The sequence below is a fragment of the Anopheles nili genome, chromosome 3 (genome assembly GCF_943737925.1).
Source record: "Anopheles nili chromosome 3, idAnoNiliSN_F5_01, whole genome shotgun sequence".
Classification (NCBI taxonomy): Eukaryota; Metazoa; Arthropoda; class Insecta; order Diptera; family Culicidae; genus Anopheles; species Anopheles nili.
Window position 1 is genome coordinate 63,507,808 of NC_071292.1, and position 17,845 is coordinate 63,525,652.

The following is a 17,845-nucleotide window of genomic DNA, read 5'->3' on the forward strand; positions in this document are numbered from 1 at the left end:
TGGAGCGGGATACTCCTTGCACGCTGTTCTGGTTCGTTGGCGGTGCGGTGTCCGTATCTTCCGGACAACACGGACGCCGCATCGTCCTTCCACGCAGCCTCATGGTGGGCTGGTGGGTAAATTTGTCGTCGTTTCGATCGCAACAATACTGAGATTGCGAGACGTACGTCGTCGCAGGCGATCATCGTGGGGAGTCAATACTGTTCGTAGTAGTAGTAGTGGTTGGTGTAGTACTAATAGTGGTGCTAGTGCAGCAATGCAGTTTTCTAGTATACATCGAGCACAGCGTTTTTTTTCCGCTAGATGGCGCTAGTAGCCATGCCATGCGTCCTTTAAAGGGCATCATCCAGGACGCTCCTTTTAGGGCGCTGGGAAGCCTGCGGGTACGCGTATTGTCCTTGCTTTTGCTGTAGGGTCTCGCTTTTCTCTCTCTCTCTCTCTCTCTCTCTCTCTCTCTTCTGCTCTCTCTCTCTCTCTCACACACACACGCTCGTTCGCTCGCTTCTTTCGCTGGGGCGCGTTCGTCCACCTTCTCGCGCATTTTCATCACACGCATCAGATCACATGCTGCTGATTTTGTTTCGCTGCCTTCTTACGCCTCGCCCGGAACAAAACGGGGCTGCTCCCCAGTCAAAGGGAACAAAAACCCCGAACCCGTGCCAGGCGCGCAGCTTAGCAGAACGGCTGCTTCAGCTTAGCGATGGCGTTCGTAAGGTGCAACACCTCGGTGTTGAGCTGCGAGACGAGCGTTTCCAGCTTGTCGACCGAATCGAGCACCTCGACGCGCTCGGTGTGCGGGTTGAAGCGCACCTCGAACGGTCGGGACATGGTCGAAACCCAGCGGCGGAACTTCTCCTTCGCGTCCTCGAAGCTCTCCGCGACGTAGTAGATCGGCTGGTACTCCTGGTCCTGGTACGGCTGGACGGCGGTCGAGGCCGGCTCGAACGCACGGTGCTCCGGTTTGTCGCTGATGGCGTGCAGCAGCTCACCGTAGGCGGACAGCAGTCCCGCACCGTACGCCTTCACTTCGTCCTTCTCCTTGCACAGCCCGAACTCGACCGTGAACCAGTACACCTGCAAAGGCAGCCCGGGAGAAGAGTGATCTCGTTAGCTTTAAATCCGTCTGATTTCGCGTCTTGAGTGGGGGCACGATTTGCGCCGTAGCTTTGCGACCGATCGAGTGACCGATCGAGTGCCCTCGATACTCGTACACCTGCAGCAGGTGATTAGGTCGCGAGATGGACATAAATCATCGTCGATCAGATCGCGAGAAGGGCCCATCGGTGGGTAGGCGAGTTTGTGGGCTTTTTTCAGGCTCTTTTTTTGTTGTTGTTGTTGCTCAGCTTCGTTCTACCTCCACAACCCACCACGAATCGATCTCACGGTCGCGGTTCATTAGACCCCCCCCATGGGCGACCGTCAAAATGCGCGCGATGGCCTCGAGTGCGGTTTTCGCGCAAACGGCAAAATGCGCCGCATCGAAAAAAAAAACACCGAAGCGTTCTGCTCGAAAACCGAACTGCTCGAATCGGGCTTTTTAACCGAACGCTGCGAGGCCAGCGTGTGATGGATGAGCCAGCGAAATTGCCCCGCAAACTGCCTCGCAAAGGCGCAATTACGCCGCTCCGTACGTATTGCGACGCTACTTACCGTGGAGAGCTTTTCAATTTCCTCATCCGAGGCACCGAGCGAGGCTAATCCGATTTCTTGCGAGAACTGGGCGAAGCTCGGATCGGCGAGCAGCGGCATGTGTCCGAGCAGCTCGTGGATGCAATCGCTGGAGAGAGAGAGAGAGAGAGAGAAAAAAAATGGCGGAGAAAAGCGGTTAGTGTGTGGAAGGATGATGGATCGTAGAATGAATGGTAAAAGAGCGGAGTGTTGTCGTGGGTGTGGTGGTTTTTTAATTCGCATCGTCAAAATTCGAGCCCCGAGCTTGAAGATCCTGTCCCCTCCGGAGGGAAAACGTCGCTAGGATTTAAGGTCCTTTGGGAGCTGTAAACTGCCATGGAAAATCACCCGACATGCTTGGAAACAGGTACCATTCCGGGCGGATCGATCGACCCCGTGGCAACCGGAATGTCGCACCGGAAAAGTCAATTAGCTGCCAGGATCGCTTTTACCCAACCCGGGGGGGGGGGGGATGGTGTTTTCCACCCGTTGAGCGATCCGTTGCCTTTTTAATTGAGTTTCCCTTCGGGAGCGGAAAAGTTCACCCCGAGTCGGGTTCACCCCCGGGTTCTAGCGTACGGCCACTTGTTGCTTTCACCCAACCAGGGACAATGTGAATTTTCTCACCGCCGCGCGTGGGTGATGAAAATTGCCTCCCAAGCCACCCAGAAAAGAAAGGAGAAAAAAAAAGCACATCAAAAGCGCTTTACGTTGCTGCGTTGCAAAAACGTCCCGCTCCCGAAGGAAATGACCCATTTCAGGGCACACCCGACGAGGACGGAAGTCTGGTGCGGGCAGACCGGCTGTTAAAATCATTTTATTCTATTATGACATCTTACGCTTTTTGCAGCCACTTCTCGCGCTGACGGCGCGCGCTCACGAAGTGTGCAAATGGCCGGAACGAGCGGGAGAAAAAAAAAGCCGGCAACACTGTACTTTCGAGGTCCTTTTTGTCGCGCCAAAGCTCTTACGGAGCGTTGTGATTGAACGGTAGGGTGAACCGAACAATACCCACCGGAGAAGGCGGAGAATTGCGCCATTCTTATTCGGGGGATATTTTTAGGATTTTTTTTTCGCCTTTTTTCACGTCCACCCATAAGCTGGTTTTTGGGTCGGGTTTAATGCACCATTCGGCCTCTTTGCGTCACGAAATTTCCACTTTCCGTGCCTCATACATCAAAACAGATGGTCCACATCTTCGGATCTTCGTGTTGAGGAAACTTTCCATCCCAACGAAAGCCTCCGGGTGCGTTCGGGGCCACATAATGGGCCACCATGCGAAAGTCTTAAGCCACAGCGAATGGCACCACTCTAGATTGTGGGGGAGTGTAGGGGGGAGGGGAACACCCCCGCCACCCACACCATCAACACAAATGGCACAAGCCATAAATTGTTCTCCGTGCTTGCAGGACGTCAGCGACGCCACATCCGGTGCGCATTCAAAGGAAGAAAAGCGCCGGAAACGCTCGGTCGGGACTCTTTGGCTTTTGACTCTTTGTCGTGTGTGAAAGTGTGTGAGAGAGAGAGAGAAAGAACGAAAGGACAACAGCAACTTACGGTTCCGGCGTGTGGTAGGGCGAGTTGATGTGCCGCACGTACTGCGTGCTCTGGAAGATGCGGAACGCGAGCGATGCGAGAAAATCGCGCGCCGTCAGCAGACCGGCGGCCGGGCGAAGCGTGAAACCGGTGTTCCGGCGCAGGAAATCGCTCATTTCCTGCAGCTGCGGGATGCGCTCCTTCACGAAGATCTTCTCGTCCTCGAGCTTCTTGAAGACGGCGATGTACTCCGAGCAGGCGTGCTTCACCATCAGCTCCTTCACGCGCCCGAACACGGCCGACCAGGTCTTGTTCTCCGTCTCGGCGTAGTCGATGTGCGGGATCGGGTCTCCGCTGTGGGTGGGAGTTTTTTGTTTTTGTTGTTTGTTTTGGGAGAAGGTTACCAGATGCATCCACAAAAAAAAAACGGACACTTTTGCCAGGCGAGATACTCACTATCGGTAGGCGAAAGCGATCTCGGCGATCTCCTTTCGGCGGGCGCGGTACACCTGATCGGCGAAACCGGGATGGTTCATGTCCAGATCCGGTTCGTACTTCGTCATCAGGTGGTTGCAGTTGTCGAGCTCCGAGGCGTGCTTCGGGAACCAGGGCGCCTTCACGTTGACGTTGTTCTCCGACAGCAAGCTAACGCTACCGAAGGACTGCGTCTGGCGCAGGGAGCGGATCAGCTGCAGCAGGTTCGAGCGCGCCATGTCAACCTTGACAAGGACATCGAACAGGACGCCCTCGCTGCGGGACTGGCGGGACTCCAGGTGTACCACGGTACCGTGGTACGTCTCCACCGCCTTGAGGATGCGTCCGAGCGAGCCCATGCCATCGCGCAGTCGGACGACTACCGCGGCACGGACCACCTCCTTTTCGGCTTCGGGCGATTCCGAGGCGGCGTTCTGCAGTACCACTTCCTCCTCGGTCAGCCCAGCGTCTAAAAAAAAAAACGATCCATTTTAACGCCGGTTCCACCGTTACAAGTAAATCCTTTTTCCGAAAGCGCGAAAAGCGGTGGTTTTCCACCATCATCATCAGCTTCCCAAAAGGGCCGGCAATTTATGAGCCAGCTTTGGGATACGTGCTCGGGATGGGAACGGTTCTACGCTCCTAGTGCCTCACACACACACACAACCACCCACACGATTACTCGAAATGGGTGGTTCCGTCGCGCTTTTCCGGGCTCGCTCGCGGTGGCGAGAACGAAACCGGAACCGAGCGGACAATGTTTTATTCGACCAGCCACTCAAACCACAAAAGCGGTCGTGCATTTGACGTTAAGGATGAATTATGCGCCCCGGCGGTGGAAATGCTTTTCCCGGCTTTACGTACCTGTTGCCTTCTCCTCCTCGTCGGCGCTTGGAGCGTGCTGCTCTGGCTTCTGGGGGAGCTCATCAACTGTCGGGGGTGGGCGGGAACACAACCATGACAACAACAACAACAAGCACATCAATAAACTGGTTCATGCGGGAAAAAGGACGTGTGGGGGGGGGGGGGGCTGAACCTACCTGCGACCATTCGGATTTCCTCTTCGTCATTGTCCTGATCCTCGACTGTCTGTTGAACCTCTTGCGGAATTTTGTCTGCGCGGGCGAGGATAATTGCCGGAATCGCCGAGAAATCAAGCGATAATGAACCAAAGGCAACAACAGAAAAAAAGAAGAAAACCAAACGAAATAAAGATTAACGAAATAAGCTTTAAATGAAAACAACAAGAAAAAAAAACGTATGATCGCTACCGAACAAAATCGCAAACGCACAAAGAACCGAAGCGCGAAACGGGGAACTCGGTTCGATTGGGTGGAGGGAAAAATCGCGCTCCAACCGACCGACCGACCGGCAGAAAAAGAAGAAGAAGAAATAATGAAACTGAGAAGAAGAAGAAAAAGAACTAAGCAGCCAGAACCAGAATCCGAACGAAAGTGAACGGAACGGTGACCTTCGGCTATCGGGTCGAATTTATCGAGCAAGCCACCCGTTTTGCGGGCCCGTGGCCGTGGTTCTAGGGCGGTCCTTGCGCGGTTCTAGGGTCCGTGACACACAGGTGTAAAAGACAAAAAAAAAAAAGGAAAACCACCCTGATCGTAAGGGCTTACCTTGCTGATGCTGTTCTTGGGCCTGCAGAATGGAACACTCCAAACTAGAATCTGCGCGCGCGCGGTCAGTTTTCGCCGGTTTCGAAACAAACGACAAGGACGCGATGCGGAAGCGCAATGACAAAAAAAAAAAAAGTTCGTGGGAGCAGCACGTACCGAAAAACCGCAACCCGTGCCACGGTGGGTGGGGAGAAAAATCATAAAATAAAATAGACAAAAAAGGACAAAACAAAAAGGCGTAAGTTAAACAGGATTTTCCACTTTGACGCGCCCGCGAGCCGCTAGGAAACAAAGGCACGGGCGCGTCGATGAGGACAAATATGGACACACAAACATGGGTACAACAATGACAAGAAAGACAAGAAAAAACGACAACAACTACTAAATGACCATTCACACTAGACATCGGAGCTGCCGGAAGACATTCACCGGGGGGGCGGCTAGGGCGCCAGCTCTACTTACCGTTGGCCTTTGCGCGGGCCTCGTCCAGAACGGTTTGTTTGGTTTGCTTGACCACAATCGTCTCGAAGCGGGCATCGTCGACCAGAGAACGGCGCCGGGATGGGTATCCGTTCTGGAAAGGGAGCGGAGCAGAACACACATACACACGTCAGCTAATTGTCGTCGATCATCTCGCAATCTGGTTTGCATGGAAATCGAATCGCATGGGGTGCCTTAATTGCAAGGAGAGCCGCAAGGAGATGACCGCTAAAAATGGTCAAAGCCATCCACCGGTCCATCGCGCGGTCTCTTGAGCAAACCGGCCAGGTGGTCGGCAGGTGCTGGTAGGGTGTTTTACGAGCCTAATGGCCATCGGGCGATCGTGCACGCGCGCCATCTAACGCCTTGGTGGCTGCGTGATTGAAATGTGCAGCGCGCATATGCCCCAGCGGCGTGCTGATGCAACTACGCCGCAATGACGCAACCGCTCCGCATAAACCGGTGTCCAGCGGTGTTGGCGTGCGTTGGGGGGTTTTGATGGAAATATCTGCCAACACCGGAACATACGCGTGCGGCCACCGTGTGTGTGTGTTTGTTGGAGCGGTTTTTACGCGGCCAAAACCTTGACATGATCGCGATCTACCGGTGCGCAACGGTCGGGCCGCCTGTTGACCTGATTAGCGAGGCTCTGGCGGAGCGCGGAGAACAGAAGCTGCCTAATGCACGACGCAGCCCTGGCGCTTTGCTGTCGATTCATTTCCGCGTGCTGCGGTTACGCGGGCGCGTATCTGCGACACCCGAACCCATGGGTGTAGACGCGCTGTGGCCCTGGACCGTCACTTTGCGCTTCCCGCCAATGACAGCGTTGTGCGCACGTGTTTTGTGTCTTTACGCACCTGCTTTTTATCGTGCGTGATGCATTGCGGGGGGCGTGCAAAAAAGAAAAACGCACAAAAAAGGGAAAAAAAGAAGGGCGTCTGTCGCTCTTGTCGGTGAAAGAAGAAGAAGCAACAAAAAAAAAACCGCCCTGACCGATGCAAATGGTGTGCCATGGGCCAGCCGGTATGGTTTGCCCTCGGCCCGTGCGCCCGGGCTCCTTGAGCGCGATCTTGTCCAAGGATCCGCCTGGCAGGCCAACCGGCGGAAGGTTAGCTACCTGTGAAGCAAAAAAAAAACCGCTCGTAACGAGGACCGGTTTAATGACACCCCGAGGCCCGAGGCTCCCGGGCACATTTCTGCCGAATTCAATGTCAGAAAGTGGATTATGTGCCGAGTGAACGGAGGTTTTGTGTGCTCGGTGCTTTTCTAGTACCCGGCGGGGAGGGGGGTGGGGGGAGGTCGACCTTGAGGTAGAGTAGTCCCGCGCGATCGACCAAACCCGCCCCGGTAATTGTGGGCCGGTTTTTACCGCGCATTTTCGGTTAGCACGGGGTGAAAGGAACACGAGTCTCTCACTTCCGCAAACCGTTGCTCGAGCGTCCAAAGACCGACCTGTTCCCTTGCGCTGGACTGCAAGGGGAGTGTCCCTTAGGTCTACCGACCCTTGATGGCGGCAACCCGGGGGGCCTCGAGAATAGGGCTTTGTTCTGTAGTGCGAGGGAAAATTGGCATGACGAACACGGTCGGTGCCATTTTCCATTTGTTTGCATTGCGCCGCGTTGACATAACGGGCTGTGGAATGATCGCACTCGATCGCAGGAAATGGACTCACGCTTGATGCCGCAGCGAAGCAAACAGTGACCAGAAGGCTGCCGACAAAGCGACGCCAAAAAGGACACCCAACTAAGCGCGAGTGAAGCGAGGAAAAACTTTGTAACGCAAATTAAGCCCTCGCGGGCGCGCGTTGCCCGTTCGGACGGGGTGCCGAGTGGGCCAAAGCAAATGGGCGCTCAACCTTCGGATGGATGCATTCGTTCGTCATAGTTGGCCGGCGTCGATCGGTGGGCCGATTTTCCTTCCGTTTCCCGCGGTGGCCGCGAAACGGACGGCCTTAACCTCAAGCGCCGGTTCGAGAAGGAAATTGGCCATAATTAGGTTGGTTCCATTAAGGGGTGACCGAATCGATGATGAATCGAATTCGGCAGTGCTGGTGGGTGGGGGTTGCGATCGAGCAGTAGGCCTTTGACGATCGTTTCCTTTTTCCTGTGCGCCGCGTTCGAAGCCGTGGGTTCGTTCGATTTTTTTTCTGTCCTAACCATCCATCCGATCTGTTGGACGTTTTAACACCGCACGCCAAATGGTGGGGGAGTTCCTCAGTTTTTCCTCAAAGAAAGAGCCAAAACCTCGCGATCGAGGATCAATGCGGTGATGATCGGAAAATGATTATCACGCGTGTAAATCATTCGACTCATGGAAGGATGTGATCGATCGACGACCCTCGCTCGGGTTTAATGGGCACAAATCGATTGCAATTGGTTTCAGCGGCCAAGTCCACCTTGAGAGAGCAGCTTTTGCTTCAAAAGCAAAAAAACAAAATCCTCAAAAAGGGAAACCAACAAGCGCGAAAGCTATGCAAAACGTGCGCCTTGCACGTTCTAGAGCTCGGGCTTATGCAAGGAAAAGACGCACAAATCGCAGCTCCGATCAACGCGATTACGGTGAGAGGGCGATTGCGAAAAACTCACTCGCACGTAATGCGGTTCCCAGCAATTAAAGCCAATAAAAAGGGAGGCCGGTTTAATGGAGGAAAAAATAAAACAAATGGAAGATCGATGAGCAGCAACCCGTCCCCAAGCAAGGAACGCGCAAGTAATTACACCAACTGCCGATAACACACTCGTCCGCCTAAACGGTGAAGCGTTACATTGTAATAAATGCGTGCTGGATCGAAAAAAAAGGGCTACCACCTGGCAGAAGGGTTGGTTGGAAAAAAGGCCACAACACACGGCACACACAGACACACACACGCATTCGGGCGGTACACTCTACACACGACACATGCACGCACGCACAGCACTGTTGTCCTGGTTGATCCTGGATTGTGTTTTTTTAGGCACGCCAATGAAAGAAAAAAGCTTACCTCGATGCTGTAAGATTTCTTGATCGCGAACATTTCACGGTTCTTCTGGGCAGCGGCGACGGCCATCATTGTTTGCTTATGAGTTTTAGGGGATGCGTGAGCAAAACCGTTGGAAAGGATTTAAAGGTTTTCGCTGACTCGCGGTTTGCAAAGTGCGCTACTTTTTCGTTTCGCTGAAGAGCTTAGCACGCGTCTTTCAGGGGATTTTTTTTCTATCTCTCTCTCTTCTACTGCGTCGGTTCGATCGTCTAATCAAGCTTGTCAAGCGGTGTGTTTGTTCTGCTAAATCGTCTAGCTGGAGCGACTCCCTTTGTTTTTTTTTTACGTTTGGGGATTTCGGCTACGCTTGCTCGATCTGTCTCTGTATTGACCACAGGATATACTTGCTGCTCGGTCGGGTGCTGTGACTGTTGAAGCTACACCGATCGCTGTTTCCTGTTTGTCTGTTCTGATGCTGAGCACACAAAAAAAAAACACCGTCTACTCAAAAACGCGCACGGGGGGAAAACGCACTGTTTTAGCTTTAAAATTACTACGAACGAACGGACTGTCTCGCAGGACCTGCTGTCTCCGAAAACTTCGGCACTTTGCAAAAACGCAAGCAAACCAATGAATGGCCGGCAATGGTGCGCCTCAGTTTAAATACCCGCTGGCTCCGATGGGCGAACGTACGCTGCGACCAACGCTGCGGCCTGTGATGTTGCACGGTTTTTCTCACCCCCACCCACCACCCACCGGGGGTGGTTTGTTGATTCACGAACGCGGGCGCGAGAGAGAGAGAGAGAGAACGAACAAGCTTACGAACGCCGAAGCTCGCTATATAGCGAAACGACGTGAGAGAGCTTTCGTGTTGGGCTTCGGATTTTTGCTCTCTGTCGCACTCTCGCGATCGTGCGTGTTTTGTTACACCTGCACAAGCGGCGTGACACGGTAACCGTGCGGGTGTGAGCGAGAGAGTGCGCTTGCGCGCGCCTTCCACATTCCGTGCAACATGCGAACGTGACAAAACAATGGCGACGGGGTAAAGCCTGCTGGCAACAGGTAGACCGGAGCCAGGGCCCAGGATCGGCAACTCCGGGCGGAAATGGACCGGTCGGGGGTTTGAACTGGGGATTTTTTTGTTTTGTGTTTTTCAATCGACCAGCCCTGCGTCGACTGGCACTGCCCCCGAAAATTCGCTCCTCCTTAATGGTGTCTGCGGAAATCGGGCGGAAACAGGTTTGTCTCGCCTCTGGCAGGATGGTGTGCAGAATTGAGCACTTTCTTGAGTGGTGCCATTTTTGGGACCTTTCCGAGGGCTGTGACTGAGAAAGCAAAAAACCCACGCGGGTTTACCGGAAGGATTCGTTACCCCTGGGTGTGTGGTGCGATTACCCACCGTGAGCTGTTCCCGCTGATTTTACAGCGAGCAGAGACATAAACACCGCTGGCAAGGATGCAAGGACGCTAAAACAACAATAGTGCGTCAAAACAAAAAATATTGTGCGTGTCCCATTTTTTCTTTTGCTACCCCAAAAGCCCGGGTCGCACGGGTCGCAAAAGCCTAACGTTTTATGTCATGTCCCGTGTTTGGTGGGCTCATTTACATTCCCGGGTTTTGCTGGTTTAAAATTAAACCCCCGGGGGCTGCGTACGGGTGAAAATGTCATCCTCCGGGGTGCGTCAGGTAGTCCGCAATAATTTGCCAATATTTCGTCAACCTCACCCACTTAAGGGTAGTCCACGGGGGATGCGAAAAAAAAACGACAAAATAAAACAATAGAAACATCGTTCGATGGCATCGAGTAATGGCCCCAAAAAGAGGCCATCACTTGACCAACAAACGAAGCCACCCTTACGTAAGTGTGCCGCGAATAGTTGGCCCTTTTCTGCGTGTTGCCGTACTTTCTGCGTGGCGTGCGTTCTTTCGGAGACGGTTTTTTGGGGGAATTCCCTACACCGGAGACCTTGGAATCTCCCTTGGGCGCAACCGATGAATCATTTCACCCTGCTCCCGTGGCCGATGAGGGTGTGATTTATTTAGCACATCTCGCGCCCCGTGGGATTCCTTGTGACGCCCGTCAAACCGTCGATATGCATTAGCGCGATCGATTAGGCGCGTTCGCTCTGACAGGTGTTCCCACGAACCGCACCTGAACACAATGGAGCTGCACCTGAAGCGTTAGATAACATCCGACCGGAATCGATGAATGAAGGCGAAAAATGCTGTTTTTCCTCATTCATTACGCCTTCCGCCGGTCGATGGTTTGTGGCTTTTGCGAGTAACGCTAACAAGGGACTCCTCGCGATCCCTATCGGTTCCCCGTAAGTGGCCGGGTCGCTTTCCCAGACCCGATGGCCATTGAAATCGATCAGCCCAAACCGGCCACTACCGGGGAGGGAGACCGCTACTTTCGTTCATTCATGAAACGGAGCGGAACAAGCGCTCGTTCGAACGTTCTAGACGCACCGTCGCAAGCGTCCAGAAGGCTGCCCGGAGGGTTTGACCTTCGGTGGCGGAGTGACGCTCGCGTACGCGTGCTTTCTAATTGAGGCAACCCGCTATTGTTTCCATTGTGTGTGCTTTATTTTTGCTTTTGCTTTTCATTTTTGCACAATCCGCGTGTGAAGGAAGTAGTCTCGCAGCATCCAAGCGTGCGTTGCTTCACGCCAGCATCGATCCGATCGAGCAAACGATCGTGTATGCAACGATCGTGTAATTATGCTGTCTCAAGCTGGGCGTCTTTATGCTGCACAGACAACCCGTCAACGATCGCTCAAGATGCACGTGAGAGAGAGAGAGAGAGAGAGAGAGAGAGAGAGAGAGAGAGAGAAGGTGTGGTTTTTATTATTATTCCACCATCGCCCCAACCGGTGAGGTCGCCAAACTCGCGGTTCGGTTGTGTAAATCCCCTTTTTCACCCGATCACGCACAACCTACCCCGCCCGGAAAGTGGCCGTAAATTCTGCATAATTATGGACCCGGCGTGTGTGTGAAGATGCGACGATGGGCACCGAAATTGCGGCGAAAGTCCACCCGGCCAGGATTGATTTGGGTTTTTGGGTGGCCACTTGAACGAAACCGGGCGCTAATGGGGCGCTGTCCCCGCAGGACGGCAGGGCTTAATTGATTTACGAGAGTGCGTTGTACACGGGGCGTGAAAATGATCACGTCGTCGGCCATTCTGAGGGTGCCACAGGTGGCGCCATAACCGCGGAAGACACACCAACCCCGGCTAATGGCCGGTTAAGAGGCTCACGTCTCTCGAAGATTCGCGTGGTCTCATCCCAGGCCAGCGCCTGGGGCAGGATGACGACCAGAAGCGAAAGTTTGCATCATCCCGTTTTGTTTGTGGATGTTTTTTTTTTTTTGCTGTTGCTATGTCATGTCCTTCTCTCGCGCTCTTTCGCGGTTCGCTTCGTAAAGCCAGCCAGCCCAGGAACTCGCCCCAAAAGCCTCACACCGCGCTCCGGCTCGATCGTAATTAGACGTAGTAAAAACAATACAGCCCGCTCGGAAAGCAACCGTACGTGTTGCGGTTCATGACTGGGGGATTTTTTTGTTGTTGCACCGTGCACCTTGCGGGCAAACCCTCTTTGGTTTCGCAAAAAGGATCGCGATCGGTCGCCCCGGTCGATCCGTTAAGGCAGAACGCGGGCCTTGACGGAGGACTTGAACGAAAGCGGCCACTTTGTGGCTGCCAGATCGTTGACCACCGCGTGCGTTTGGGGCTGCAAGAACCGGTGCTAAGGAATCCCCCCACGGGTCGGCTAGCTAGCTGAGATTGGCTGACCGGCTGACTGGGCGCTTTCGACGGTGTGGTGCGTCATTGCAAAATGCACGAACCGTAGCGAGCAAGCCGCGTCTTCGGAGATTCCCCGATTCGGCTCATTGCCTTAGCCGGTTGTCGCCACCGCGGTGGTGAAGAACCGGTTCCGGGTAATTCCAAACCCAGCCCTAAGCCAACGCGTTGGGCGTTTCGTTCGAGCTGAATGCACCCCGCGATCGTCCAAAATTTCCAACGCAACGGTTTTCCACCCTCACGCGTGGGATTAGGGGATGTTTTTGGTTTCTGCTTTTGCTTGCTTGCTCACGGGGAGTTGATCTCATTTCATTCGCACCTGCGTAGGAATTCCCGATCGTTGATGACGTCGGGAAGGTTGGTTTTGTTTTTGCTTATCATAAAAATGCCCTTCCGGATGCATCGATACAGGAAGGATGTACTTAAGGCTGTACCCCGCTAATCGCCCTCGGAAAGCGGCTGGAGATTTAAATACAGTCAACCGGTTCCCGATCGGCAGAACAAACCACCTTCTAGCGGGGTGCAACGGCGCAACACCAGCACCCCGTAACTGTTTTAAACGGTTTCAATTAACCGGCGACACCTGCCACACGGAGGTCGGAATGGTAATTTAAGAGGGGCACAAAGTAATATAAACAAAATGCTAGACTATGGCGCGGTTTTACGCAATTGCGCGCGTTCGTTTGAATTCTGGTTCTCGCGTGCGTGCGTGCTAGCCTGCGTTCCGTTTCGATGTGGACTTAGCGGCACCAACCCAACATCGAATGCTCGTGGTTGAACGCGCGACCACGACAAGGATGTGTCCAAAAGGATAACTGATACAAGCCCGAGGTTTGACAGAGCTGGAGATGGTGCCGTAAAATAAATTCTCGCCCGGCGCAAGGTGTACCGCATTGCACCGTGTCAGCGATCGATTCACCTTATCATTCACGCCGGGCCGCTTGACGTTGATTACATATTAGCGCGGGCCGTCGGAATGGAATGGAGCGACTTAACCTACTCGATCGCGGAAATTCCTGGGGCCTCCCCTTCCCGGATGCCCACAGTGTTTGGTTTCAGCGAATCGCGGAGCGTAGGTGCGATGTGGCCCCGTTTTTGGACGAGGTGGGCACGGGGGGGGGGGTTGCGAGGAGACACCCATAAAAGCTTCTTAGTAACAGGTGTCTGAAACCGAGACAACCTCCTTCTTGGGAGGGAGAATTTCCGCGCCTAGCAAACGGCTCTAATGGAATAATATGCTAATGGTAAGAACGGCGCGCGAGAGTGCGAATGCGCGAATTATACTTTTATGAGCTGACTGGCCGGGTCACCTGCTCCCCTGGGTGGGTGGTAAAGGTTAGGGGAGCTGTAGAACGGAAGCGAGATGCACGCGAAAAGGTAAGAAGCGCACGATCGCAATCCCAATTCGTGCGTGCCGGATCGATCTCGTCGAGGTCAACGCAATGCATTTCATCGTCAACCGTTGTTCTGGGCCCTTCTGTGTTGCTCCCTGCCAGGGTGGGGGGTGAGCTGGTGGGTGGTGGAATGTCAGAAGGGGAAGGTGAGCCGCAGGTTTAATTGACGATTGCAGAAATAATAACATTATGATCCGCGGAACCGCGCGTCAATCACAAAGCCCTCACCTGGGTGCATTAATTGAAGAAGCCGATGAAGCGACCCATTCGCCCTAACGAGCACCCTTCTGACTCTTATCAGCCTTACCTCCCTCTCTCCCTCCCCTTCGGCCCCCCCCTTTCCGATGATCTCGCCATTGTGTGGCGATCGTTCGCGCTAGTTCGCTTTGTCAACGCGCGCAAACGTAGGAACGCAAGATAAATTACACCCCAACGTGCTGGCTGGGTTCAAGAAAATGCAGGCATAGAACTCCTTACTTTCAAGGTTCGTCCGGGTCCAAGGATTGCCCGGTCGGTGGGGCCTGACTACACACCGTCGCCACCCGGCATTGTTGTCCCGGCATCCTTTCCCATTCGCGATTTACCCGCGGGTTCTCGATCCCGATCTCCGGCTAGAACGTTCTCTCGAACCCGCGTGCAGGCTGTTGGCCCCGTCGACCGTCGCTCGATGGTGGCCCTTGGGAACGGGGGGGGGGGGGGGGGGGGGGCTAGGGCATGAGGTGGGCTACTAATTAATTCACCCCGCTCGCCAGAAGAAACACGATCACGGATCTCTAGCGGACCGCAACAACGCCTGGATAAGTGAAGCCCAAGGCCTCGCACCTTTAGCGAACTCCAGGCTCCGGGTTCCGTTTGGCCCGAAATCAGCAGGAAGTGTGGGGACTAAAAATCAACCACAAAACTTGTTCCGAAACACACACACACACACACACCGCCAGGACAGGCAGGAACTTGGTTCACCAATTTGTGGCTTTCTCGAATGGGACCTTCCTTTCCGGCGTTTCAGGCGAGTCAGGTGGTGGTGTTTTTTTGCTGCTACTTTTGAGCCCGTTGTTTCGGCATCATTGTCTCACGCGGGCGATTGCCCACGTGCGTGCGTGTGTGCGCCTGGTTTTTTTTCTTTATTACTATTTGTCCCCTCTGTCACCGCTCCCCTCCTCATTTCGGATGGTGGCTTTGCTCCGTACGTTAACCCTCGGAAGGCGCGCGCGATGGTCAAGCTGTGGGTAAGGCCGCGGAAACCCACCGGAGATTGGAGATCGAAGCCTGATCGTGCAAACGTGACTCGCTCGGATCGGGGCCTGACTTCCCATTCGCCATCACCGTCACCATTATCGACGCCACCATCGCAAGCGCGAGCCTTACCGACGCGAGTCCACACCGGCACTGACATTGAACTTCGCCTGCCAGTTTTGCTGACGGTCCGTGCGTGTTGGCGTGCCATGATTGTGATGGACAACTGGCCCCCGGAACTCGGATGCGCTTCCGTGGCCCACCGAAATGTACAAGAAGCAGAGGAGGGGGTCTCCCAAAAGCCCGTTCTTCCACCACCTGTCGATCATGGGATCAGGAATCCGCGATCGTCCGCGATCGGAGCTGGGATTTTTGTCATTTTTCGGCACGGGAGATTAATCGCACGCAATCAACCGGCGACCGAAAGTCGTCGCATCACGGGGCCTGTTTTTTTTTCCAGCCGCTATTTCTTCCGAGATTTTTGCCACTTCCTTCGCTGCGAGTGAGTAACGAGTCGAACGATTGACTGTGGGTTTTTTTCTTGCTTCTCCTGCGCGCTCATTTTGTTCTGCTGTTGTGGGGTGGCTTTTTTTGTTGTTGTTTCTCTATCTCCACTCGCCTTGTTGTTGTTACTGTTGCTGCTCGGTGGCTTTGTGTGGCCGAAACACTCACCCCCTTTCCACCCCCGCCCCCTCCTCTCCCCCTCCCCCCTCATTCCACTCCTATCACCCCACTTGTCCACTCTTTCCGCATGCGAGAGCCATGATCCGGCTGAAGGTCGACATAATAAACATGAAAACGAAACCGAAACCGAAAGCCAAACCGAATGCGATCATGGTGGGTTGGCTCGTTGGGCTGGAAGGGTGCGAGGGTGAGAAGGAGGAGGAGGGGGGAGGGGGTTTGGGTGGTGAAGGGGTGGAATTGAAAGAAAAAAAAACGCCAAGACACTCGCGTACAAACCGGCACCATAAGCGAAGTACGAAGCCAGCACTTGCAAGTCCTTACGAGGGTCCGGAATCGGTGCGATCGTAGCTGAAATGAAGCCGTTCAATGTGATCGCGGTTCAAGAAGCATTACCGCATAATGGTCATAAAAGCGGGCCGAATGTTAAACAGCGGTGGTGAAACAGAAAATCCAAACCACTCGCAAATCAACGACAACAACAAGCCTCGCCGTCGTATCGCCAAGCCATCGGTGGGCTTTTTCTGTTCCGATCGGGTGTCACTAAAGAGAAGATCACTCGAATCACTCGAACTGCCAAAAACAGGTGGATTTGGGATGAGCTTTTCAGTGAGCTTTCTCAGTGGCGCGCCCTTCGAGGTGGTAGTCTTTTTTTCCCTTACTGCTTAAGTTGCTACTAACAGCACGATCACGCGATCAACCTTCAGATAAGGCTACCTTCGTGTTCTCTCTCTCTCTCGCTCTTTTTGCCATCTTTTCCAAGATTCAAATCGACGCTCGTTTTACATCGCCAACGACACGATGTAACGGCCACCGGCCAGTGCCAATTAAAAGCAGGTTACGTCCGATGTACAACAGACGACCACCGAAGGGAGGTTTAATGAGACACCGTGCCCGGTAATGGAGGTGTCGAATGTTTAACTCCATACCAACATGTCACCGTCGTTCACACCGTCGTCGGAAAACCGCCACCCGTTTGCGGTGGAAAAGCGCCATAATCCCCCCCACCCACCTTACCGCCCACATCTGCCCGAACTCGACCGCCATTGAACTTAACCTCAATAAGCCGCCTTCCGTGCCACGGCGCTCGCCGTCCGTTGCGTGTGCGCATGTGCATATATGTGCGGAAAATGTATGCCGATGCCTATTGTTTCGTGGTGCGTTGTGGTGAGGGGATGGCGGGCCTTCAAACGGCGCTTCCCGAACATGGCCGGCTCGCGGTCGCGATTGTAATGGAGGTGGGCAAGAAATGAATTTATCGTAATTAGCCGCTGTTACAACGCCGCAACACCGGAACTTGCCCGGTTCGGCTTGAAGCTCTCGGTCTTGGTAACCTCTGTTTGAGCCTCTTTCCTCACGATCCATCGGAGACGTCGGCACGGAGCAATCGTAACGTTACGTAACAGCGGCGAAGATGATGAAGATGACAACGCCACAACGCGGAATCGGTAGCGTGATGTGGTTATGTTCGGTTTTGGGTTTAAAGCGACGACACCCCGAAACCGTCGACGGGGACCGTCGGGGTGGTAATTTGTCGAAAGTTGCGCGAGAAGGACCCTCGACGCGTGAGCCGACGTGGTCAAATTATTGCACCAACACCAGCGTCGAGGGGACCGCCTGATATCGGTCAAGTGCTATCGAGGCATCGATTTTTCGTTACGTTCGACGGACTTTCGGACGTCCCTAGACCGGGGGGGCTGCTTGGGAAGGTTCGGGGAGGGGAAGGGGGGAAAGTGGTTCCTTCACGTGTGCCCTCCTGGCACCCGGTGTGTCTGGTGGTGACGGTTTTTGTTGTGCGCCCGTTCGCTTTCACTCGTTCAACCCGTCATCGGTTCATGGTTGGGGCAAGAAATGTACGCCCGAAAGGACCGCTCCAGGATTGAGCAAATCCCAATGCAGGTGGGGGGGGGGGGGGAATACTTATTGCCTTGGAAAGCTTGTGCGTTTATTCAACGGGTGGCATGGCGGCTTTGGGAAAATGTGGCGGCT

General features: G+C 54.1%; 1 protein-coding gene across 2 annotated transcripts; it reads right to left on the reverse strand.

The window, feature by feature from the left end:
- Window positions 1–232: 232 nt before the first annotated feature.
- LOC128725428 (tyrosine 3-monooxygenase) lies at window positions 233–8,835 on the reverse strand. Of its 2 annotated transcripts, XM_053819167.1 has the most exons (8): window positions 8,767–8,835; window positions 5,769–5,880; window positions 5,303–5,357; window positions 4,777–4,793; window positions 3,661–4,147; window positions 3,226–3,558; window positions 1,651–1,777; window positions 233–1,074 (listed from the first exon to the last, which is right to left on the reverse strand). In XM_053819167.1, the coding sequence occupies exons 1-8, from the start codon at window positions 8,833–8,835 to the stop codon at window positions 673–675; spliced, it is 1,602 nt and encodes a 533-aa protein (XP_053675142.1). In that variant the 3' UTR covers window positions 233–672. The 2 variants fall into 2 exon arrangements, with proteins under 2 accessions (XP_053675142.1, XP_053675143.1); XM_053819168.1 differs by lacking the exons at window positions 4,777–4,793; window positions 5,303–5,357.
- Window positions 8,836–17,845: the final 9,010 nt, after the last annotated feature.

Coding starts and splice junctions, on each gene's coding strand:
- LOC128725428 (XM_053819167.1), bottom strand. CDS start 8,835: ATGATGGCCGTCGCCGCTGCCCAGAAGAACCGTGAAATGTTCGCGATC. Junction 5,358..5,768: donor GGCCCGCGCAAAGGCCAACG/GTAAGTAGAGCT, acceptor GCGCGCGCGCAG/ATTCTAGTTTGGAGTGTTCC. Junction 1,778..3,225: donor CCCTACCACACGCCGGAACC/GTAAGTTGCTGT, acceptor CTCTCTCTCCAG/CGATTGCATCCACGAGCTGC.